Here is a 26,082-nt window from a genome sequence, read left to right as displayed (position 1 = left end):
ATTAAACCACAAAGGATTAATTAAAATCAGTAAGTCTGAAAGATTCAAGAGTGCTGAGAAATTCCCTTACCATTTTTACGAAAGTTCATCCTTGGCCAGGGTCCTTATCTTTTAAATTTGCTCTTGGCTTGCACTGTAACAACTGCAGTGTTGCATTTCAGAAGGGATATGAACACTCTGATGTGAGGAAGGACCTTCCTAAGTCTTATGGCTAGCGATGTCTGCCCCTTTGTAAACAATTTCAGTGTTTATGCTTGTAACCATAATATATGATTCACTTACTGCATCTGTTATTGCAATTCTTAATAAGTTTAACTACTGCAATTTATCTTTTTTCAATTCTCTCTGTTTAATGTGGTACAATACCTTGTCCCTGAGAAAGCTGGAAAATATATTGGCCTGAGAGGACTAGAAAATATAGAGTGAAATTTGGAAAATAGACTTACCTTTCTTGAATAGTGCAGACTCTATCAACTGTGGAAATCAGTTAATCTCCCTGCTCTTCACCTTTGCAGAGTGACACTGAAGTCACACAGGTTGAACACCATGCTAACACATTGCAGCATTACAGCACTTAGGGAAAGGTGTTCCAAATCCATCACCATGAACAAGTTTTCAGTCCAAGTCAGTCAGCTTCTCTAGTTCTGGTTCTTGTCCAATCAATAACCAATCACTCAAATCTACAAGCATCTAACCCAAGAAATTTTTGTATCAAGCATGTGTTTATATGCTGATGGATTTGATGATTCTCATGGGTTATTTTCAAGTCAGGATGTTCTATTTCTAAAGTAACATTCAGTGTGAAGCTCTTAGTGAATTATAGATGCTGAGTTACAAAAAAGGGAAGAGTTCTAACAAGAAGTTGTACATCTGTCTGACTAGAAGAGATAACACCTTATCTAAAACAATGACCTCTGTATATAAAAAGGTGCCTTCAGAATGAAAAATGACCATAAAAATGAAAATGTTCTGATAAAATAGGCTTTTCTTTAATGAATATATAATATATGGTATTCAGAAGGGCCTAATTTTGTCAGACTGCTAAGAAAACTGAAGATTTTCTGAAGAAGGGAAAGAGGAGGAAAACGTCTTCATAAATTTTCATGATCCGTGCTTTTCTTATATTATGCCAGTACACCTTCTAGAAACATATGCAACTGCTTTGCCTTGTTTTGTACACCTTAAATAGGCTTTTATTTTGATATATCAGAAGATATATTGAGGCATATATCAGGACCAGGTGAGAGGTAATGGCTTACAGTGTTAGGAATATGGTAACGAGGAGAGCTGCTTGACACATAAAAAAGTTTTTAGGAGCATGTGGGCATTCCAAGGTTTCCAAGGTGTTAGTCACACGTATTTATGTGATTGAAGGTGTGTCTACAGTAGACAGACTGCATAAAAACCTTAAGCATGATGTTCCAAGTAGTTGATGAATACACAGACTTGCAAAATGCAATTAATTATCTTGCACTAATAAAACAATATGAATTATTGTATTCTAAACTAAATAAACTCTACCAATAACCAAAAATTTTAAATTTTTGTTAGTTTTTAATGAAACATCTGACAGGTTAATGCTCTTTTTTGTCTGCTCTGTCTTTCAGTTAAGTATTACTCCCTTGTGACAAATGTAGTAGAACATGAAAATGTATCTATAATTCATCATATTAACATAGATTTAGGTTAATGGCAGTTTAATTTGGCACAGCTGAAAAGTGGACATATAATCTGGTTTTTTTATATCTTTTGAGGAAACAAAAATTTTTTAGCAAGCAGTCAGATTTGGTTACCTAATTCTTTGGTTTAGCTTGAATTTCCTGCGAGACTTACGACAATATGTGTTTACCTGGAGCTTAGAACTGTGCTACCTACTCACTGCCAAAGACTGATATTGATTTTTGTGGAACATTTCCTTTTGCTCTAGCTCTAAATTTTATTCTTCCCTACCTTGACTTGTATACAATTCATATACTTGTCAAAAGACACACCTAATCCTAAAATTCTCATACTTGCCCTGAGTTTCATGCTCTTAATCTTATTGCCTAAAGCATTTAATGATTTTTTTCCAGGAAAACCATAGTAAACAAAAAGATCAGATTCATATGAAACTACATTGCACACTATATGATCTAGAGGAGGAATCAAACCATGATCTAAAAACTGGAAGTTTAAAATAAGTTCCTCACTTATAAAAAAGAAAACACATGTTAAAATAATTAAACATGCATGGCAGATTCTAAACTGCTCTTTACTTTCTTCCATCACTCAGATTCTGAAAGTGACTTCTCTCCCTCCCTAACATTGCTCTAAGCCTCAATGCTCACCTGCTCTATACTTCTCAAGATGAAATCTTACCTCTTTCATTTTTACTATCAACATACCTCAGGCTGTTATGCAGGACAAACACCACAAGGTCAGCTACTTTCCCTTTCCAGAGATTTAATGCATTTGCATTCCTTTTCAAGCACATTCTTTCTTGCTGAAAAAAAACTTTCTAAAAGTCAAAAAAAGTCAACGCTATTAAAAGCTTTTTGACTGAGATTAAAAAATTATGTTCATGCAATATACATCCTACTAAGATAAAATAATTTAATTTTCTATTCAGTCTTCGGAGAGATTACAAGAGTCATTAATAACAGTATGAAGATCTGGTACTCAGAGGACTCTGAACCCTCCTTTCCACTATTCCTCAGCCATTGAGGCTTCTACTGCCACATCAAAGTGCATCTGACCATGTGAAATAATTCATGCTGCTTCTCCTACCATTCTCTTAGAGACAGAAATATAGCTGAGAGCAAAGAACCATCTTCAGCAGACACTGAATCTGCATACTATATCTCCATAGTAGCAACCAATACAGGATGCTAGGAAAAAGAACCGTAACGGATCAAAACATGGCTGAGGTCAGCTAGAGACAATTGCTCAGGATCAAGTCCAGACAAGTTTTGAATATCTCCATGATTGGAAACTCCTATACCAATCAGAGCAACTTGTGCCAGTGCTCAGACACCCTCACAATGGAAAAGTTCTGATATTCAGATGGCACCTCCTGTGTTTCATCTTGTGCCCATTGCCTCTGGTTCTGTCACTTGGAACTCCAGAAAAGAATGTGGCTCTGCCCTCGTTGCAGTCTTTCTTCCAATATTTGTGGAATATTGGTGAGTTTTTCTCCAGAATTTTCCCCAGGCTGACCAATCCTGCCTCTCTCAGCCTTTCCTAACAGGAGAGATGTTCCAGTTCCCTAACCAACTTTGTGGCCATGTGCTGCTCTCTCTCCAGTAGCTCCATGTCTCTGGTATTAAGGAGTCCAGAACTGGATGCAGCACTCCAGATGGAGTGGTGGCCTCACCAGGGCTGAGCACAGGATAGAGATCCCCTCCCTCAACATGCCAGCAATGCTTCTCCCAACACAGCTCAGGATACCATGAGCCTCCTTTGTGCGAGGGCACACTCCTACCTCCTGTCCACTTTGCTGCCCACCAGAACCTCCCTGTTCTTTACTGCAAGAAATCTACAAACTCTTTCCTGTAAAACTGTACAAATCACAGGATGCCTGATGATCTTGGACATTTCTTCATTCATGTTAGTAGAAGACTTTCTATATGATAGTTTGACTATTAGAATTTCAGCAGCCATAATGAATAAACTTTCATATACAAATACACACACACACACAGTGGCACAGTGATTTGCATTCATGCACTCATTTATGCTGTAAACAAGGAATCTCTTTTAACTAAACATCTGGATAATCCAAATCCCTCTCCAATGAACAATGGGGTTCACTGAAGGGTTCATACTCTGCTATATGGACATACAAGATGGACAGTAGGACTGTAGAATGGACAAACAATTTTCATTTTCACAAACTGACTGTAAGACAAAATTAGCAGTGTTATTTTTCAGATCTTGCTTACCTATGAGCTCACAAATACCAAACAATATTAGCTTATGTGAAAAGTCAGGATATTCCTATTTTTTCAGGTTTACATTGGCATTTCATCTTACATTAACTCGTGTTATTACTTTTTAAAGACATTCTATAAATGTACTTGGGCTTAAGTTTTCCTTTCATTTTATCCTCATGCTATTCAGCCCATGCTGTAAACAATTGTCTGTAAAGCAGCATTTTGTAACCTGGTATAAGAATCTTTATACTGAGACGTGACACAATCACATATTGCTTTTTTCTGCTACTATTATACACAGATAAAACAGCTTGCTGGATTTCTATATATGGTTCTCAGAAATTTGTAATCACAAACATAGTAAAGTAAGTAAAATCCACGTAAACAGAGAGTTTTAAACCACAGAAGAGAGGGACAGGCACCAATAGAATAACTTATCTTTAATCCTTTTTGCTTTCAAAAAAATTACCATTAATACTAATAAAATTGGAAATTAAAGATTTTATACTAATGTTCCCCACAGTTCCATTTCATTAAATGATTTCTCCTATTCTATTCTTTCATTTCTAAATCTCATTTCATTTAGATGAAAGAACACAAAATAATAGTTTCATTTCCAATGTAGAACAGCTGCCAGTTCCTTTGTTCTTCTCTTCTTTTTTTCAGGTTGCACACCAAAAATCACAAATTTACAATGTGATCATCATGTTCTCTTAATAGTGATTCTTTATATTACAGCAGCTTTGTCAGCCTCTACCTTCAGAGCAGAGTGCATTTCCTGCTGGCTTGGCAAATGTGTTGTTTGACCACTTTTCAGGCTCAGATGTTCCCTGCATGCCCAATAGGTACATTCAGATACTTAGTTCAGAGTGAAGCCATTAAGCAAACAGCACTGAAGGGCTTATTTGCCAGGGATCAGGAATGGCCTCCATTTACTACAGTTTTCTATAAAATCTGCCTCTGCTACATTGTTTGCTATTGGGAAAAGGGCTGAAACAACACAACAAAATGTCAAAGCTGTCAAGAAACACAAAGTCAATTTATTGCTACTGAAATAATGGAAACTTCTATGTAGAAGATCAATGAGAATAGGAGATCCTGTACTGAGAATGAATGCAGAGAGAGATTGCTGGTATTATCAGAGAAGTAGATTCTAGAGACTAATTTAGCATGCATAACAGGAAACCAAATATACTTTAGAATTTGGTAGTTTCTATTCCTGAAAAAAAAAAAAGTCTTTTTATTTATCAAATACACAGTCTATAAAAAGAACCAAAAAGCAACAACCCACAAACCTTACATTGTAGATTGATAAATGTCAAGGACACTACAGAAATAGTTATCACCCAAATTAACTCTGGAAAGAGCAAACAGGAATCACCATAATTTAAACAGAATCTAGACAAATAAAATTACATCTTCAGTGATGGTTTTCTTTTTTGGAAGAAAAAAACCCACAAAATTAAAGCGATCAGATAAAGAACTGAGAACATCAAAGATGGAAGGTGTGAAATTTCCTTAATTAAAATTTGCTTGAGTGTCTGGCAATCACCTGCAGGAAGAGGGTACTGGGAATAATGAATAGACAGAAACCCCCACACAAGGAAACAGCAAAGAGTATAATATATGTTGGAAGTAGAAAGCATAAAGATTAAATAAAACTTTCCAAAAACTCAAACTGAGCTGGATTTTACACAAGTTTAAAAAACACACGGAGGAAAGAAGAGTGACAGACTCTAAATGAGAAACAGGACCAAGTTACAAATACTGCAGCTGTCACCAAAATCCTTTGTCTTATTAATACTGGAAAAACAGTGCTGCAACTCCTAGGGTCAGGGTTTTCCCATGCAGTTGTGTATCAGTGTGATTTTTTAATAGGTTGAATATTTCATTTGCTGCTATTTAAAATTAGCATTATGGTCCCTTAAGCATAAAATTTACACTGTTAGAAAGATAAAATATAATTGGTTTTCATAATGAGCCAAAGAGTGGGCTCTGATTTAAAAAAATAAAAATGTTCTAGGTCACAAGCCAGATGGAAGACAATAGCCATCACAGGAAACCAGCAGACTGCAGCGTAATCAGAGAAACTGAAACTACTCTTAGGAGAAAAGAGCACAGAACCTGGGCTCAGAGATAATGAAGAAGAAAATAGGATCAAAGAAGATGCAAATTCACTAAATTTGCAGTGAGAGACTAAAAACCCACCTGCAAGCTCATGGTGGGTGGGTGAGCGTTGTGTCTAGCCTTTTTTCTTCTACTTTGTCTGACTTCATACTAAGCTTATATTATGAAGAGGTTAAATGTTCTAGTTTCTAGATTTTTTTCTACCAAAACATGGGATGTTACTTATTTTGAAGACTTTTGGTCTTTGGTTAAAGAAAACCATGCAGAATATCATGCTCAGATAACTTCCTGCAATTTAGGTCAGACCAAGGGGCTCTCAACTCTGAGGATATTTACGCGTCCTTGTGTTGAGATTCCACAATAAAACCCCAGATTTCAACATTCATTTCACTCAAAGACTATGAAAGTTATATAACTTTATATTACTATTTTCATATAAAATATGTAAAGAAGACTTTCTGCTGTCTGTCCTAGTATTTATTTATAAGGAGATTGTTAGTTCCTTGCAGAAGGAATGGTTCTTACTAGCTGGTCAGGCAGGGCTCTCTCTTCTGGAAATACCTTTAGCGCACTGAAAAGTCTACTGCAGGCCTACAGATTATCAATGACACCCAACAGAAGTATAAGAGGAAAATACTGTTTGTGATTCTTTGTGAGCACATGACAGAAAATAGTCACAGACGTCCCTCTGAGGTGACAGTGCAGTTGAGGGAATATAGTGGGTAGAGCCCAACTGGAAGATAAGATCCCTCCACTTTCTTGCTCCCACCCCCCATCAGGATGGTAGAGAGAAGAAGGGAAAAAGTGAGAAAACTTTGTTTTGGTTGTCATTAAGCCAGTTTAGCAAATGAAGAAAAAAACTGATGCAAAAGCAATCACCAACAGCAGGCAGGTGCCCTGATCAACAGCTGCTTTGGAAATCTTCTTCCCATTTTATCACTGAGCACGATGTTATATGGTATGGGATATCTTTTTGGTCACCCAGGATCAGCTGTCTCAGCTGTGTCTCCTCCCAGGCTCTTGACCACTCAGAGACTCTTCACTGTGGGGTAAGAGGAAGGAACAGAAGGAATTGATGCTGTGTAAACAGTGTTCAGCAACAGCCAAATTATCCCTATATTAGCAACACTGCTTGGGTCACCAGGCTAAAACAGAGCACCATACAAGCTGCTGTGAAAAAAATTAGCTGTGTCCAGACCCAGTATGGAGAATTAATACATATTGACACATTGCATTTATCACACAAAATTTCATAGATACATTATAATGTAGTTCATGCAATGCTTAGTGTGAGTCATTCCATGAAAACACAATTGCTACTAAAAATGTTAGAGACATGCAAAGTCATACAAACTTCAGAAAAAATGGTGACAGAGGTAAGAAATAAAAATCCGAGATACTGTACCAGAGAATACTGTAAGAACACTGCTGTGAGAGCAAAGATTTATTTTTTAAATTATTAACAGTTCAGGAGGCACTACATGGTTGTGGAAAATTAAATAAACTACTTTAGCGTACCTCATAGCAATATGGATGTTTTTAGTTGTTGCATTTATATTTATCAGAAATGGCAACAATTTGCTTCACTTGCTATCCAAAGCACAGAAGTTTAATCGCTAAAAGTAATTTTCAATGGAATTTAGCAGCAAATTGTCTTCTTTTTTTTTTTTTTTTTTTTTTTTTCTGAAGAGAAACGTGTGGATTTGCATTTTAATAGGATGAAGTTATACACCCAAAACTTCATGTTTGTGGCATAAACCTTTCTGCTACTGAAAAAACTTTGAGAAAAATCACACATATATAAAATAGGAACAGCTGAATATTCAGATGAGTTGCATCTATTAAAATGCTATAAAAATGTTGTATATAATGCATTTTTTCTCAGATAGATTGTTTTGTGGTTAGATTGCTACAGTTAATGCCTCAAAATTTACCTTTACCAAAGAAACCAAGTTAACAGATGAGTAAATTGATAAAGATCAGCTCTTGATTTTAGCTCTGTGTTGTGGAGAATGCATGAAGAAGCTAAAGGCAATATTTGTGCAGTCTCATCAATTGCATAAAGAACTGGTCTGCAAGAAATGAACTTACAGTTACCGAATCAGAAGGAAAGAGTGGGTGACAAGTCTAGGGAACTGCTGATTGAAAGGATCATTTGGGTAATTGCTGCATTGGTTGCCCAACTAGTACATATGTGCTGTCAAATACATCTCTGCCTTGTTAAATGTCTGGTTTCTCCTGAAGCTGAAAGGGTCCTGCCTAAACTACATGGAAGTAATTGCTCTTGCACAATCCCCCTTTAGGTTTCCACCAGCAGGTTGTATCACAAGAACTACAAAGGAAGATTAGAAGCTACGACCTGGTATCTGCTGGCACATGGTTAACACAATAACCTTTTCCAAGTGGTAAATCCTGGCTCTTCTTTGTTCTTCTTCATTGCCTATAGGGAATGTTGTGGCCACTATTCACGACTCTTAGATATAATTCTACCTTGAAAAAGAGACTGAAAGGAAGGGATACACAAGACTGATAAGCCACACAAAATTTATGTGTGACACATTTTTTTTTAGGAAGAAAGTATGCCTGTATACATTTTCAGGACAAGCAGATGGTCTGCCATCAAGCCAGAGTACACTTATTCAGTGGATGATTACAGTCTTTCCTCCCAGGCTTTGGGACTCTGCAGAGCAATGTTCAAGTCAGTGTCTGGAAGGAACTCAGAGTGTTTAGATGACAAATGTCTGAGATGCAAGCACTGAAGAGCATTGCTGCATTAAGTCACTTCACTATAGTTTAAGCTTTAAGCTTTGCTGGAATGGACTGACACCAAACACATCCTCTAAAAGCTCGTGAAAGTTGTCCGCTAACTTCTCAAGCCTTACGTCTTATTACAATCAACTAGACCTACTGAAATTTTTGAAAAGAATCTCAGAGAGTCACACAGAGGATTAATGACATTTCAACCTCACAGATGATGCCATCTGTTGAGATCTGTTTCTTCCAGAAAAACAGCAATTATTTCTTTTTGTTGTTTGCATAACATGAGGTCATAAACCTATCCCTACAACTCTCAATGGTATATTCATTTTGAATTACATCAACTTTTAAGATATCAATGTAAGGGCACAGATCCATCAAACATTACAGATCCCGTGTAGCAGCTTGCTTGAATGTGCTGTCCACCCCATAATGCTGCCTGATGATAACTTCAAGGTAATAATAATTTTTAAAACAGAGCTTCCAGACTGGATATGAATAATAGGCAAACAAAGATGAAGTACCTGACATGCTACATGAGAAAGTGTTATGCACATGCACACTACCACATTTCCAGGAAAATCAGGAAATTTGAGAACATGAGAAGCTCTTGGATAAAAAAGGCTGAACACGCTCAGCAGAAGGAGTCATCCCAAATGTCTATAACTGCTCTGGATTTTGCACTCCGAATAGGAAGATGAGATAAATGGTTAATATAATTAAAGGAATCACAGCTGTTGAAGAGTGAAAGCATCACAAAGATACTGAAAGTTTTATCCCAGGACAACTCCCATATCAGCACACACACCAAAATAAGATATCAAGGGGATTCTTGCTAACAAAAATGGGCTGTAGCTATTGCCAGAATCCTGTGATAATGTACAGGAACTGTTAAATAATGAAGTGGCAACATCAACCAAAAAACTGAAGATTTTAACATCTGGTCAACCTGGGAGCTATGGGAAAATAAAAGTCCTTACAGATGAAAGACAAAAACTGACCTTGCAGGACTGCCAATATTGTACAAAGACAAAGGATCACTTGGATTTGAACTTTCAAATTGATAAAAGCAACTTGCATGCAAGTTCAAAACAATGCTATCCCTTTCTAAAATGTTCTTCAAAATAAGGAAATAATCTCTACAGTAACAGAATCATACATTTGTATATCATCAAATCATATATTTGCATATAACTGAAAAAAAACCCATTATTTTTCTGATAAAATTAGGGCACTGTTGCATAGAGTCTCTGAGAGAGTTGATGAGCAAAAAGTGATATGACAGGAAGGCATAAAAAACCCCAAAAAAACTGTCACAGTTCTTTCAGTCTTTTCTTATATGAGAGATGTTCCAGCCCCTTGATAATATTTGTGGCCCTTTACTGGAGATGCTCCAGTAAGTCCAGATGTTTTTGTACTGGACAGGTATAGAACTGGTCCCATTAATTCAGATACAAACTCACCAATGCTGAATAGAGAGGGTGAATCCTCATCCATGCACTGTGAGGATGCCTAACTGGCTCATGAACAGCTTGGTCCCCACCAGAAATCCAAGGTTCTCCTTTGCCAAGCTGTGCTCAAGTCAGCTGACACCAAAATGTACTTGTACATGGGATTATTATTCCTCAGTTTCAGGACTTTGGAATACCCCTCTTGAACTAAATGAGATTTCTGCCAGCCCATTTCTCTAGCCTGTTGAGATCCCTCAGGATGGCTGCACAACCCTCTGGAGAATTAGTCACTTTCCCGTTTTGAATCAATCTTAGAACTTGCTGAGGGTGCATTCTGTTCTGTCATCCAGGTGACTAATGAAGAAGTTGAACAGCATTGGCCACTAGTAGATTCTGGGGCACACCTCACTAGTCACTGACCTCCAACCAGACTTTGCATCACTGATCACAACCCTTCAGGCCTGGTTATTCAGGCTGTTTTTAATCTATCTCACTGTGAACTTCTATATACACCTGCACTTTGTCAGGTTTTCTATTACATCATAGGAGACAGTGTCAAAAATGTTACTGAAGTCATGGTAGACAGCATCTACTGCTCTTCCTTGTCCACCAAGCTAGTCACCTAACTGCAGAGACTGTGAGGCTGGTCAAGTATCATTTCCTCTTTTAAATCCGTGATGATGTATTCCCATTACTTTCTTGACCTCCATGTGTTTGGAAATTATTTTCAGGAGGATTTGCTGCATCACCTTCACAGTGATTGAGGTGAGGTTGTCTAGCCTATAGTTTCGCAGATCTTCCTTCTTGTCCTTCTCAAAGATGATGATATTTGTTCCCTTCTAGTCTTCAGGAATCTCTCCTAATTTCCATGACCATTCAAAGATAATTAACAGTGACCTCACAATGGCATCAGACAGTTTTCTCAGCACTTCTGGGTGCAACTCATCAAACCTCAGAGACTTACATATGACCAGTTTGTTTAAGGGATCCCTAACCTAATCCTTGTCATAGAATCATGATATTAACTAGGATGGAAAAGACTTTTGAGATCACCAGGTCCAACCTATGACCCAACACCATCTTTTCAATTATGCCATGGCACTAAATGCCACAGCCAATCTTTTTTTAAACGCCTCCAGGGATGGTGTCTCCATCAGTGTTAAGCATTCCTTGCTCCAAAGTTCCCCTCTGGTCTTAGGGACCTTCCACTCCTGAAGGATGGTTTCATGGTATCCTGGTTTTGGCCAGGACAGGGTTGATTTTTGCAATAGCCAGGAGGGGACATGGCCAGGACCCAAATGTTATTCCATACCCACTCATATCATTACCAGGGGAGAGGGAAAGGAACTCTCTCTCACTTCCCAGGAAAAAGGTGTTCCCTCAAGTTGAAAAAACTCTTGGGGCAGAATGGTCCAGTATTTGTTTATTGTCATTTTTCATCTCAGTGCAGCATGAAGTAGTTGCAGACATTCTTGAGTTTATATGTTGACTGAGAGAAACAACTTGAGGAGATTCCCTAAAGGTACTGGAATAGAAAAAAATTCTAGTATCACACAGAAATACATGACATGCACTTTTTATAAAATAGATTTTTTTATAGTATATCTATTCATCTGAACATGCCCACCAGTCACCTTTAGAAATTGAATTATGTCTTACTATTTTCCTTTTAATTTATCTTTTGTTTCCCAAACACTTATTTTCTTCTATAGGAAATATTAGTCAAAAAGAAAAGGAAATATTTCTTCCATACTAAACAGAAATCTGAAGTCTCTTATTAAATTCTCCAAATACAAAGTTTGTTTACATCCATCTACCCCATATGCTTTTAGAAATGATCTCAAGAGAGCAAGATAGAGAAATTTTCAGTGATGACTTGGTATCAGTCTTTTAATTTCCCAAGGTTGCTACCTGGTTATCTTTAAGCATTTAGCACACACAAGTCTGAGTTCAGACACTGAAATTATGAAATAATTAAAATGCTTTTGAGAAAAATACTTCCATAAAGACAAATACTGAGGGGGTTTCAGTGAGACAGTGGCACAACCATCATCATTTAAGATCAGCAAAATACTCTGCAATGCTTTTTTTTCCCTTTCTTTCAGACTCAGAGGCTTCAGGAGTTTTAATTTTCCCATGCACAGAGAGCTCTGGTTATTTCTAGCTGCATAAAAGAGCTTCTAGAGGACATAGTTAAAGCCATGCATATCAAAATCTCATATAAACAAGAAACAGAAATAATCTATTTGGCTCAGCATAGTGGTTCTGCTGAGAGTTTTGGAGCACAAGCTCATTGCTTTTAATGTTCTGGTTCAGTGTAGCTGCTCTTAGCCAAGGCCTGTTGTTCAGATGGCCCTGGGCCATGAACTTCTTAAAGTTCACTGGCAAGAATATAGTGTAGCTATAATATCACCAGTTCGAGTGATCTGTAGCTCTGCAATAAGTATAATGATCTTGGCATTTTAGCATTATCTAATGAGAGTGAATTACATTTTTAATCTTGGTCATAGTAATCAGTTTATATTTTGGACTGCTGATATACATGTGGAATGCAAATGCCTTTTTTATTATTGCAGAGATGTTGATATTAATAAGATTTTTACATTTTTGTGAAGCACAACCTCGTCAAAGTGATTCAATATTTATAATCTTAAGTGTCCCCTTTAATTTGTTGTAGAAGATAATCAGTGAGAAAAAATCTTGATTTCTCACCAGCAGTACTTTCAGTCTGTGGACCTAACACAGTGAATGGTATTTCTTCTTTTCTCATTTGAATTTATTTTGTTGTGGTGTTAGGAGACTCTATTAAAAAGCTGAATAGACATTTTAATTAATATCAGTATTTGCATTATATAATAACATTAAATACATGCATATATACCTACATGCATATGTGAAATTCTAACTTCTCTAAACCAACTCTAGTGAAATTTAAAATAGAAGCAGTAAAAATATCACAGAATACAGCTGGAGAAATATACATTTCCACAATCAATAAGTATGATATTATAAACTTCAAAAATACTTTTCTTAATATCTTCGTAATAAAATATGAAGTGCAACCTACAACTAATAAAATCACCCAAATTAATATAACTTTTCAATATAGATCTATCAGGAAGCCTTCAGGAAATAATACTGAAAATCTTGATACTTTTATGTCTCCCATTCTATATTTTTAATGTTATCAATTCGGAATTCATTAGACATACTAGAAAAATTTATTGTACATTTTGATTAATAGTCTATATTTAGATTTTACAATAACTAGCAAAATTCAAGATTTCTGTAATCTGCATAAGCTGTCCTTGTTTAAGGATCACACAGCACTAATACTGATCTTCAGCAAGAATTCAAACTTGTTTCAAGTAGATAAATCAGTAATGAATTATCCAAAACACTTACATGAACTTAGTCAGATATAAGAAAAAGAATTATCAAATCCATAATATTACTATAAGCATACTGATTAATCTAATTAGAAAAAACAAATAAATGTTTCACTCTTCACTACAATGCTCCCTGTGCATACCTGTTTCTTCTAAGTTAATATCTCAAATGCTGCAGTGTCCCAGATGATCATCTGGAGCCTTTTCAACACAGATTGAATTTAAAAGAACAACACAAGCCAGCAATACACTATTACAGGAATGTTTTAGTTTTCCTTGATAGTATCACTTCTCTGTATTGTTTAGCCTTGAAGACATAACAAGAAAACATTCCTAGATGGTAAGGGCTATAGCACACTAGTAACAAAGAATCCTACCAGGCAGCACTGGATACTTTCAGTAAAATACTGAAGTTTTATATGTATTTCTTTTTTTGATCAATGGATTAGGCAAGACTGTCTATTACCATTATATAGTAGATATAATTACAGTATATTGAAATTAGAATAAATCTGATTTACCAATGTAATTCCATTATATTTTTCTCTTTACCTGGAAAAACCTGTATAAAAAAATTTTAAAAATTCACATTCAAAATATACATGACAAAACTAAATATGTTACAAAAATTGTAACAGGAACATTTGTTTAAAAACTACTCTCTTTCTGCCAAACCACTAGACCATTATTTGTTTTCAAAAGAAAGGTAACTGCCTATGGAAAACTACCTGAATTTTAAAAAAAGAAAGCAAGCAATAAAACAGTAAGAATGATAAACATCTTGATGGTAGAAATATGAACACTAGGATGTTATGATGCAAGAGTAAAAATCAAGAAAGGTGTAGGTTGCACCAGAAAAAGGCAATATAATAAAAGTCATCAAATAAATATATACAAACTGGCACAAATAATTTTGCACTAAGATTTCATGTAGCAAGAAAAATATAATATTAGAGCTATATTATATATCATCAAGGTGATGATAATATTTGTTAAATACTAAAGCAGGTTAGAAGGGGTAAGGCAGAAAAGACAGCAATAACAGTTTAATTATTCCAAGCAGTCTGGTAAGAAATGATGACAAAATATGCTGAAGGGACTACATTTTTAGATGCTGTAAATAATGGTTTCTTGGAACTATTAGAGAAACTACAAGAGATAAAACTCTTGGTTTTACATTAACCTAGGCAAAGAATATGAGTCAATATTTCAATACATAATGATTAAAAATACTCCCAACACATTAAAAAACGCTGAGTATAATATACTCAACTTCAGTGTTCTCCTGGGAGAAAAATCTCGCTTAAAAAGCCACTAGAAGGTTTAACTGCATCAGGACAAGGCTAGTAAGGATAAAAACAATTGGAAAGTTCGATGGGTAAAATGCTTGCTGTTTACAGAACACTTCCATAGAATTCAAGAACTACATATGATCGAGGAGAAAAAAAAATCGATCATAACTTAGAAAAAAAAAAAAGGGAAAAGAAGACATATTGATTGCCAACGTGGGGGAATAAAGAAGACTATTGGTCAACACTGTTCTGGCCAAAATATGAGTGAAGGTTTAAAAGGGTAATATCTATTAAATTAAATCTACTGTTATGCATATTTCAAAACATTCTGGGATATATTTTAATTTTGGTGTAAAAAAGTACTTAAGCCATAAAATCAAAAAATATCCCAGGCTGGAAGGAATCTCACAAGATCATCTGGTCCAACCTTTCATGTAAAAAGGAGTTTAGATGAGATTATCTAGCACCCTGTCCTATCATGTATTGAAAACCTCCAGTGATAAGGACTCTACCATCTTCCTGTGGAGGCTGTTCTATGTTCATCAAAACTTTCTAATATGTGTATGCTAGGAAGCCTGGAATTGTGCAAAAATATTAGATAACTTTTTAATTAAATTAATTAAATTAATTATATTGTTTGGTAGCAATATAGAGGAAAGTGGCAAATATGATACTGGCATTTCAAAAGAGATTATGAAAAGCCAAAATGATTGAAGCAAACTAAAACCCAGCAAATCTATATTCAGAAGAAAATTCTTGAATGTTGTAATGAAGAATATAAGTAGCAAAACCACGGAACAATATCACATAAAGAATCTAAAATTTTGTTTAAGGAAGTTATGCTTCTCTAGTTATTAATATCCCTTGAACACATTAATGGTCCTATATGAGTGTCATCAAAAACTTGAGTCAACCTAATTTCAAAAGATGTTTTGATATTGTTGCCATGTTCCCAAGAAAAATTTCTTAAAGAAAATTAGTATTTGTGGAAAATAGATAAAGGGGGTTTTTAGGTGGGTGGTGAACAAATTGAATAAAAGGTAAAAATTGCCAATACTAGTTGAGTTTTCACACTGGTTAGATGCAACAAATATTGCCTACTGAGTCTTATACTGTTAAACACGTTTACAAATTTTCTGACAATGTAAGAAGTACTGATGCTAAAAAGCATGCTGATCAAAACAAACTATTCAGAACAGGGAAAACATCGCTCCAGTCAAGAGACAAGACCCCTGACTTCATGGTAATGCTTAATTATATAAGAACAGAGCCTGTAGACTGTGATTTATCAGTCTAAAGAAGAGCAAATACCAGAATATGTGATACTAGACAATGAAACATTGACATGTAAAAGTATTTTTGATGTGACAAATATTTATTTAGTATATAAAAGTGCACAAATATTGCATTACTTGAATGCTTATCTTAATTGAGAACACCACGTACTGTTATTCAATATATTTTAAATATTTATGCATTCAAGTGATGCAAAGACAGAGGCAAAGCATATCCTAAGTAGGACATTAGAAAGTAAATATTTGTCAGGATCTAAGGCTGCCATGCTAAGATTCAAAAATAAGTCAGATAGTCATCAGGATGCAAAATGCATTTCAAATCAACAAACACCCTGAAAGAGCCTTTCTGAATACAGTAAATAACAAACCTGACAACAGAGTGGACTTAGAAGATGAATAATGTGTGTAGGGAAAGTCAAATTAAAAGGGAGCAGCATAAATATAAGGACAAACAATTTAATCTTATTTTTGGAAAAATACAGATTCTGGAATTGATACAAACAGGAACAACCCAGTTTCAGAAGTATAACACTAAAACCACAATGAGACTCTGGATAAAAGACTCAACACTGTCCATTTTCATTTTCTCTATCACAGCGGAACCTTGAACTCCAGTGCAAAACTACTACAAGCTAAACACCTATATTTCACTATATCAAGAGGGAAGACCAATGCTTGGCAACTGGCTTCCACTTAGTCCATTGTGAGCTAGAGCTTAAACTGATGGATCAGAAAATTCTTTAAATTATATCAAATTTGAAATATTCTTTGGATAATTCCTAGGCAGATTCTAATGAAAAAAAAAAAATACAAAACGAAAACACCCTATAACCAGTCTGGCTAAAAATTTATTTTAAAAGACATATTATTTTTAATAGTTAAATATGGAAATTTTAGAAATGCTGTGGAACAACAGGAAATGTATGGACGTTCAAGAACTGGCCCTCATAAGGTTTCAAACAACCCATTCTTGCTTATACCACTAGGGCAAACAGTTGCAGCCATGTAACAGCATAGTATGCCTTGCAACCCTGTGACAGATTGGATGTTCTTTCCTTTGTTGGCTTCCCCAGGAATCTTGTCAGGCTGAACACTGCAGCCCAGGGAGCATTAATTGGGTCAGGACCACTGTAATTTGCTCACATTCAATGATTACTGTAGCAGGATGCTAAAGAATCATGTACATATTATCATAAACTAGAGTGTGAAAGTTGCTGTCAGAGCTCAAGATTTCTCAGATAAAGTGAATGCCAGATAATCAAATCTAAAGCACTATGCACAGATTGTACTAAATTCTCCCACTGCTTTGCAATGCTCTGGCAAGGGAAATGGATCATAAAGAGTTTCTAACTAGACAGTAACAGAGGGGTTACTGTTGTGTTAGTCCATGGAAGCACAGCAGCTGTAACATAGAGCAAATTGCTTTTGGATCATTCCAAATTAAGGGTCTGATTCTGTATTTTGTAACACCTGTTTCACATTGCCCATTTCTTCACTCAATGTCACTGAATTCTGTGGATGAGTTATTCAAAGAGAAAAAAAATGTACTTTTGTATATTTTAGCAGTTGATATCAAAATGTTTAAAACATTTTTATCTACATATCTGAGAATATCTTAAAATTGGGCAGTACATATGACTGTGATATCACATTATCTCTTTTTCATGGGGAAACTATATGTATTCTTACATATGCATAGTGTATTTTACACATTTGTATTTAAAGTACAAGCCTGCTAGACTACTGTGGCCTCCTAGTGTGGGTCTTTAGATGTATAATGATTTCCATCTCACCTTATTTTCACCATTAACACACTATGATCCTGACCATATCACTCAATTATCTGTTGCTATTTCCCAATTGGTAACATATTGATGCCCACATATGTATTTGCCTTCCCTTTAATTTTTATCTTTATTTAGAAGATTGCTCTCCTACTTAGAAGCTTATTTTCCTCCTGAAACTTCCCTGGTTTGCAAGGTTTAATTATAGAGAACTGCTTGAGTTGAAAAGGAATATAAAGATGTAATGACATTTCACATTCTCAATACTAAAATACTATTAAGTCTAGAAATAATAATTACTAGAACAATTACATCAGCAGAAAGAACAGCATTACTGCAATCAACTACTGCTGCTGTAGGTATTTGAAAACAATCTTTAATTTCCCTTTGAGTATACCAATCTTCTCTGCTGATAAAAAGCTATTGTAAACAACAATACTAAAGCTAGCATGAAATTAATTATTCTGAAACTTCTGCAACTTCTGAAATTTCTCTGAATCTTTAGACTTCAGAAATATTACCTTTTTACAATTTCTGATCAAAAAGTTTTTTTTTTCCCTGTGTGTAATTTGGTTTCTCTTCCTTTTTTGTTGATTTTTATGTCTTAATAACTGGTGATCATAAACAGCTTTAAAACCTCAATTTTTAAAAAGATGATTCTATTTAACTGTTCAACTGATTTCGCAATTTGCCTGTGGAAATTCTGAACTACTCCCATCATATTCTTTACCAAAGAAATAGGATAGAATATAAAAATAAGTAATAAACTAAGCTGGCACAGAACTGAAGGGAACTTTTTTCACTGTGTCAGGACAGCCGGACAAGATGTCTTCCAGCCAGCTATTTATAGTTTAGCTTTCATTCTGACTGTTCAGCAGTGGCTTCCTAGACTGTCAGATGACTCCACTAAACTTTGCAAAGGACAGTTTACAGAGTCATAAAAACAATTTCTTTCTGTGCGTGAAACAGATTGCAGTGCTTGAACTTGGATGAATTCATTCAAGTTGATTCAGTGCACGTATCTGTTACCTTGATTTCTACCCACACCTTCAAACCCTTCAGAGTTCAGATCAAGGCAAATGCTTTTTCCATCTTTGGCCTGTGGATAGCTAAGAGAACTGTAGATGTGTAGGAGGAAGAAGTGGCAGAGCCAAACTGTTATGGTCTGAATTTAACCCCCATTTCCCATCCTCCGTGCCGCTCAGAGGTAGGCGATGGAGCTGGGAGTGGAGCTGTCTGGGACATGAAATAAGGATTATCCACTGCCCTCCCTTTGCCCACAGAGCCAGTCTTCTCAACAGGGAATGTAAGCATACTGGTCAGGCAGAGTTTCCCTTTGGGTTGTTTCCAAGGAGGTGCTTATATTCATTTGTTTCTATATTAGCACCAGGAACATAGTTGTGCCATTAACCTGACTAGCTCATGGTTACCCATCTTCCTTCTTGTCTTTTTTAGGATGAACATAGCATCACATTTGTCTTTTTCCCTGTCATCAGAGCCTTCCTCTGATTGCTGTAGGCTTTCAGAGGCAATGGAGAGTGGCTTCGTGATAACACCAGCCAGAGGTGTGTGTTTATGAGAGTCTTTCCGGATCCATGGTACTTTATGTGTCTGGTTTACTTAAGTAGGCCATAACCTTTTTGCTCTAGTGTTTCTCACTACCAGTCACAGACAGTAGGACTGAGATCTGGGAGGCCTGAGACCTTCTGAATAGTGAAGAAATCAATTGGGTGTTATGGCACTGCTTCCCCAGATATCACAGATATTCTGTTAAATGCATCACAGCTTGAGGGTAAGGCTCTGATCTCCTGAAGAGACTGTGGCAGAGATGAGACAAATCAGTACAATTGTTACACCTTGCCTCACATGTCAAGTGCACTTGGACTCTAAGGAATACAAAATAATAAGCATACACACACACACACACAAAAAAAATATGTGGAAAGAATGTATGGACATTTCAGAGCTGATTGGGAAGATGTATAGAAAGTCTTTAGAGGAGACAATGTTTTACCCCGAGGGCTTTATAGGTCATCTCAAACTTCAATCAAAATGAATGGAGGAGGAATCTATCCTAGAAATGAATCATTTTACATGAGCCAATTCCAGCAATACGTGACTCCCATGTCAACAGTTTCTCGTACTGACAGCTAGAAGTTCGTGTTAGTCAGAAACTGAAGGAGTCCAAGGTCTGAAGTCACTGTTCTCTGCAACTTCCACAATATTGGATGGTAGGAGAGCCAACAGCAGAGTGAACTACTCCTATGAGAGAAGGAGCTAGAACAAGACAATGTATTATTAGGTGAATACTGCAGGTATCACAAGGGTCATTATCAAACTTGACTCCAAGAGTGATCAGAGCACTTGTCAGAAAAATCTGAGTCTCAGCTGGAGCAGAAATCTCCCTTGAAGCAAACTGTAGGATGAAGGTCAGAAACAGACCTGTTCTGTTTCAGGGATGATGAAGGTTTTATAATAGAAGCCTGACTGCTGGGTCTAAACTGATGGAAAAGAAACTTTCTGGAGTGGTTTCCTACGGCTGGGGTTGAAAAGCCCACATAAAGAGTACTTGGACAGGCAGTTCTCCATTCCCTGACAAAAAGGGAAAAAACCCAGCATTTATAGACTGTATTTGTCTTGGAGCCTACAGACTTTGACAGGGAAGCCAAGGAAAATTGAACTTTGCTGAAGCTAGAAAAACATAAAAAATAAGCAAAATGAGATACTAAGATCAAAATGAATACAAAAGTCACAAATAAGGAAAGTCCATTAAGTGAAATAAAGGCTAAGGTCACATCAAACAGAAAGAAAGCTATAAGAAAGCTCAGTGAAAAACTGCAGGCAACTGAGAGTAGAAGATATATTTTTGCCTTTTTGGGGAAGTTATAGGAACATATGCTTTCCACATACTAATAGAGGTTAAGTATCACCACCTTGAGCACTTGTATATGTCCTGCATCTATTACCTAATTTAGATTGCTATCATGAACAACAACATCTCACCTATTAATCCTACATTAAGAATAGAATTGAACTGCAACATTCTCAAAGAAGGAAAGCCCGTGCTGATATGACAATCCAACACATGCAGGCAAAAATTTTTAGCGATAAATTACCTTTAAACCATTGTGTTTCTTTGCTATTTGAATTTCTCTAATTTAAATTTATTTTTCTGGATTTCATTTGGCCTTTAGCTAGTAAAGAGCTATTTTTCATTGAGGGATTATTATATCCCTCAAACAAATTGCTTTTTTACCTACTCCAAAACACACCATCTGAACTGAACTTCTCTAAGCCTTCACTATAAATTCTTTGAGATATCCTCCAAAAATTTCTCTTAGCTTCTAGAAGACAAGTCCATTAAACATTGAGAATAAAATTCTCCTATATCTCATTAGAATGGATACATTTTTGAAGTAAATAAAATTCTATATACAACTGAGGATAAAATCTTCCAGATGAAGGTATAGTTTGTGTATGAACATTTGAACTAAAGGAAAAGTTGTATAACTATGAATACTACTTCATGTGTTCTTTTTATGTCAGTATGAGCTACTTAGAAGTACACTTTTTGTGAAATATTTTTCAACCAAAAAAGCACTTGCTCACAAGAACTTTTAAGTTGCATTTCAACAATCTTGTCACATCATTGATTACTGTGAAATTTATTATAAGGTGAAAGCAATCTAGAAATACTGCATTACCAGTAGCAGTATCAAAAACATGCCAGTGCTTGAAATGACTCTATTTGCCTCATGATAAGATGACCTTCACTTACTGAAGAATGGAACAGAAATAAAAAGGTTAAATCAATTGCACAGGGTGAAGCCTACCCGAAAGTATGGCTTAAAAAATGGAAACTGAACTACATATGCCCAGTTTTTACAGTACACTGGAGAAACAAAACCCCTGCAGTCTAACTTTGCTACAGTTGTGGGGTGACATCAATCCAAAGATCCCTGTTCAGATAAATGAGACCTGCACTACACCAATTCAGTTCTAACAGTTTAATGTGTTTCACAACATGGAAAACACAAACACTCACAGACAGTCTCTATTATGTAATGGTGAACAGTTTTGCATTCTGAAAGAACATTTGGGAAGACAAGAGAGTTAAATAGGTAGCAACACAGATTGGCTTTGGATAAGTGAAAGTCAGAGACCAACTTGGAACTATATGACTAGTGAGGTCACAGGCACAAAAATTGTACATAGCTATGACAATAGCCCCTTAGATACTGAGCTGCACTCCATAACTACACATCTGACAAGATGTGGAAGGTTGAACCAGTTGCATTGAGAGTTCTGCTGTACAGGGGCCATGCTGCTGGAAGTTGGACTGAGTGTGCCCTACATGGATGGTGCCAGTCTCAAATGAATTACAGGGCCTGGGCCTTTGATCTGTGTAAGCATGAAGAGTTTGAGTGTCATAAACTGGAATAGAATTGCTAACTATAATCATGCTGCTTTGGAAAAAAAGATTGGAAATCACCTAAGTGACCTGTATATGTGACTACTCTATCCCCAAAGCCTCCATAAGAGCCACTGAATAATGATCTGCATGTCTCCAACTCTCTGCATGACCCTGTGGGTATTCTTCTTCCCTGTCTCTGTGCAAGCCCCACTGCATATTACTTCTCATCCCCGTGTACATGGCTGCCTACAGACCCCTACAGATTCAAGCTCCTGTGCTCTCTTTGCAGAATTTCCTCACTCATACAGTCTCCTTTGTTTTGGAAACCATTGCAGTTGTACTTTTCACATCTTTATAGAACTAGCACCTGATGTAACAGGCACCTCCTCTAAATATGATAATATTTGCTCCTTTACTCTGCCTACTCAAGACAAACAGGATTTCAGACTTTAGACCATAATGCCCTTTTTGTTCACTTACCAAAGTTCCACACATGAGCAATATTGCAAGAGACCGCACTCATTCCTTAGATCTAGCCCTCAAAAAGCTGTAATTTTTTTTGTATGATTAAAATATCTTCAGTTCTATCTTATTAAATATGCCACTCCTAAAAATAATACAATTAAAAAAAATTTTAAAAATACCTGTTTTGCTGCATAAGGATGAGGCAAACCACCAACAAATATGGATCCTGTTTCAAGGCAATAAGAACTGGACCAGAAATTTCTAATTATACTTGTATTTGAAGGTAACTTCAGGACTGACATTTCTGCTTCACATGGTACCATGCCTTGCCTGCATAAATTCAGAAATAGGCACATTTTATCACCATATATTGTTTACATTGCTGTCTAACTGACAAATTAATTAGACTGTTACTAAACCAACAAGGAAAGGAAATCAAGTAAATATCTGTTTTGTATTATAGAACTATAAATATAAAAGAAGCTGTTTAACAAGCTGTAAGTTGACATGTCTTTGGGGTTTGAAATTCCATTAAAATGAAGCCATATTGTAAATCTGGGCAGTTTAATTGCTAATAAAAGCCAACGCACACAAATGTCTGAATAAAAAGAGTTAGGCAGTTTTTAATGATGACAAGAAAACTTTGTAATTTGCAAAAAATACATCAAATGAACTGAAATTATTTTAAATATCCTTTTTTCTCATCTTACACACGAAATACAATCCACAAAACAATTTAAAACAAGCTGTACTTTAGAAAGTGCAGAGATACTATAATAATCTGCAATACTTATCTTCAAAAGCATCATTCCTAAAGCTGAAGTCAGTAATATTAGGCTCTGAAATTAATACATACATTCCCATTTCCCTCCCCCATTCACATACCCTCTTAAAAGTGTTGCTGTTAACAACGTGCATAAATTGTCAACAACAAACAGAAGGTACCAAGCAAGCAATTAGGTTTCTTTCAATTTTTTAAAATGATGTAAAGGTCATTTGCATTCCAATAGCCAACAGGCAGCAATCACTTTATCTTCATGTAGGAAAGCACAATAAGGAAATATCAGAACTAAACCAGTCTCTCATGGGGGAATTTCTTCCAGCCTATCCATCTCTCTGTACATGAAACAAATCAGAGTTCAATTAGCTTTATATTTAAAATTATCCAAGTGTCTTTGTAATATGGGTGTCACAAAAAATCTATGTGAAAATAGTGCATACAAAAAACCCCCCAAAACCCCCAAACCCCCAAACAAAACAAACAAACAAACAACCCACAGCTCTGAATAAGCAAGCTGGGTAGGATGCAGTAGGTATTGTACGAATCCAGTTCATCTCTGACAATGCAAGCCTTCTGAAAATTCATACAAAAAACCAACATTTCAAGTTTTCTTAACTATATTCTGTTTTACAGTAATATATGGATTCTAGCATATTATTTCATACAGTTCTCTTATGTGTTTTTGACAGACATAATTAAGAGCTAACATTTGCAACATTTGTAACATTTGCAAACAGCTCTTTATGTTTTCCATGTAATTCTGTTTTGAGATATTTACAGAACAATATGCAAACATGGTGATACATATTTACAGAAAGGCCTATAAATATTTGTGTATGCAAAATGACCTGTTCATCCTATGGCAAATAACTTCAGGTGGAGAATAAAAAATTTTGGTTTGCCGCTAAAATTAAGAATGAAGAAGAGAAATAAAATGGGGATTCTGTGGGCTGAAAACTAGCATCTTAATGGATTGATTCATAGGGGTTTTTTTTGTTCTCAATTTTTTTAGCTTGAAAATTAATACCTCATATGAATGCAAAAAAGGAGTTAAATGTACCTAGAATCAAGGAAAGAAATGTCTTTTCCTAGAATGTTTTTTGGATATTATACAATGGCTGTATGTCTAAGCATGCACACAAGGTTCTGTAGCATACTTCTTTCATTAATGACTTACAATGGAAGGTTGCTGATAATGTGTAAAACTGGCACAATCATTCTCTGTAGCTCTACTTGCAATGGTCAAGAAATTTTTACTACTGTTTGAACCTAGTATGACATTTTGGATATATAATATCAGAAAAGAGTGGGAGTGAGACTTCAAATGAAAAAAATTATGATTTTGTAAATGTCTAAAATCTCTTCTCTTCCTGATAAAATGATAGTGTAATCATGAATAATAATTAAAAAAAATAAGTTAGTAATATTTCAGAAATATTTTAAATCAGACTTGTTTTAATGTAGCATAATTCTTAAGATGGAGTGGAAGAGGATCAGGGAGGAACTGCCAGACTTTTCTTTTTAACAATTTGACAGATGTGCTAAGTAAAGTACAGCTGCTCAAACAACTTCTTTTCTGTTTTTCTCTTAATTATTATTTCTTCTACATATTTTGAGATGTTAATGCTGTAACTAGTTGCATGACCATGTACATACTTCTATCACACAAATACCATATTGATGCAGTTCTTTCCACATTAGCTTTAGACATATTTTTTAGCTTATCCTTAATAGCTTATATGATTGATATGTAAAAGTATTTTGGTGTGCATATATTAAAAGAATATTTTGAAATGAATTCCCAGTATTTGGTGTCAGAAAACAAGTTAATACAATTCAAAGCATGAGTTACCTTTGCCCAAAACTTGTTAGAATGTCAGCCATGCACCTCTGATTGTGTTTGATTGAATCTAGCAGGGTCTGGCCAAATTAGAATAATGACTTCAAACCATTATTGTTTAGCATTTGCTGATGATACAATCACTGGGTCATATATGCGCTCTATGAAATTTCCATCAGGCTTTTAAAATACTTTTTCTACAATCAGCACATTGGGCGCTTTAAAGGTCAAGTAAGACGACAAGGGTTTTTTGCATAATTATAAATGTGGAAATGCATACAGCAACTCTCAAGCACTTTTGCTGGGTAAGCTAACAGTAATTGTGCCTCAGTCCAAGCCAGCAGTAATAGTTCACAGTTCCCTCATTTGTAATCACAGAAATGTAGTGATTAAATACTGGGCTATTAATTATGACCTGAAGATGAATTCTGTCTAAAGAGTTCTAAATCCATTGCTCAATGCCTTGCGGGTTAGAACGATGGAAAGGTCAGACAATAATTTGATAACTATTGATATAACAGTCCCAAACATGGCAATGTCTGTACAAAATTCAAGTCCTTTTACATAATGTCTTTA

General features: G+C 35.7%; 1 protein-coding gene across 1 annotated transcript in view; it reads right to left on the bottom strand.

Annotated features, from left to right (window-relative positions):
- Positions 1-26,082, bottom strand: part of EYS (EGF-like photoreceptor maintenance factor) — a 789,024-nt gene that overhangs the window by 214,521 nt on the left and 548,421 nt on the right. The window contains exon 35 of the mRNA XM_088162233.1: positions 23,065-23,215. Coding sequence (XP_088018359.1) covers positions 23,065-23,215 — 151 coding nt within the window. The remainder of the gene's footprint in view (positions 1-23,064; positions 23,216-26,082) is intronic.

The sequence above is a fragment of the Sturnus vulgaris genome, chromosome 3 (genome assembly GCF_052056855.1).
Source record: "Sturnus vulgaris isolate bStuVul1 chromosome 3, bStuVul1.hap1, whole genome shotgun sequence".
Lineage (NCBI taxonomy): Eukaryota > Metazoa > Chordata > Aves > Passeriformes > Sturnidae > Sturnus > Sturnus vulgaris.
This window is presented reverse-complemented; position numbering and strand designations above follow the sequence as displayed.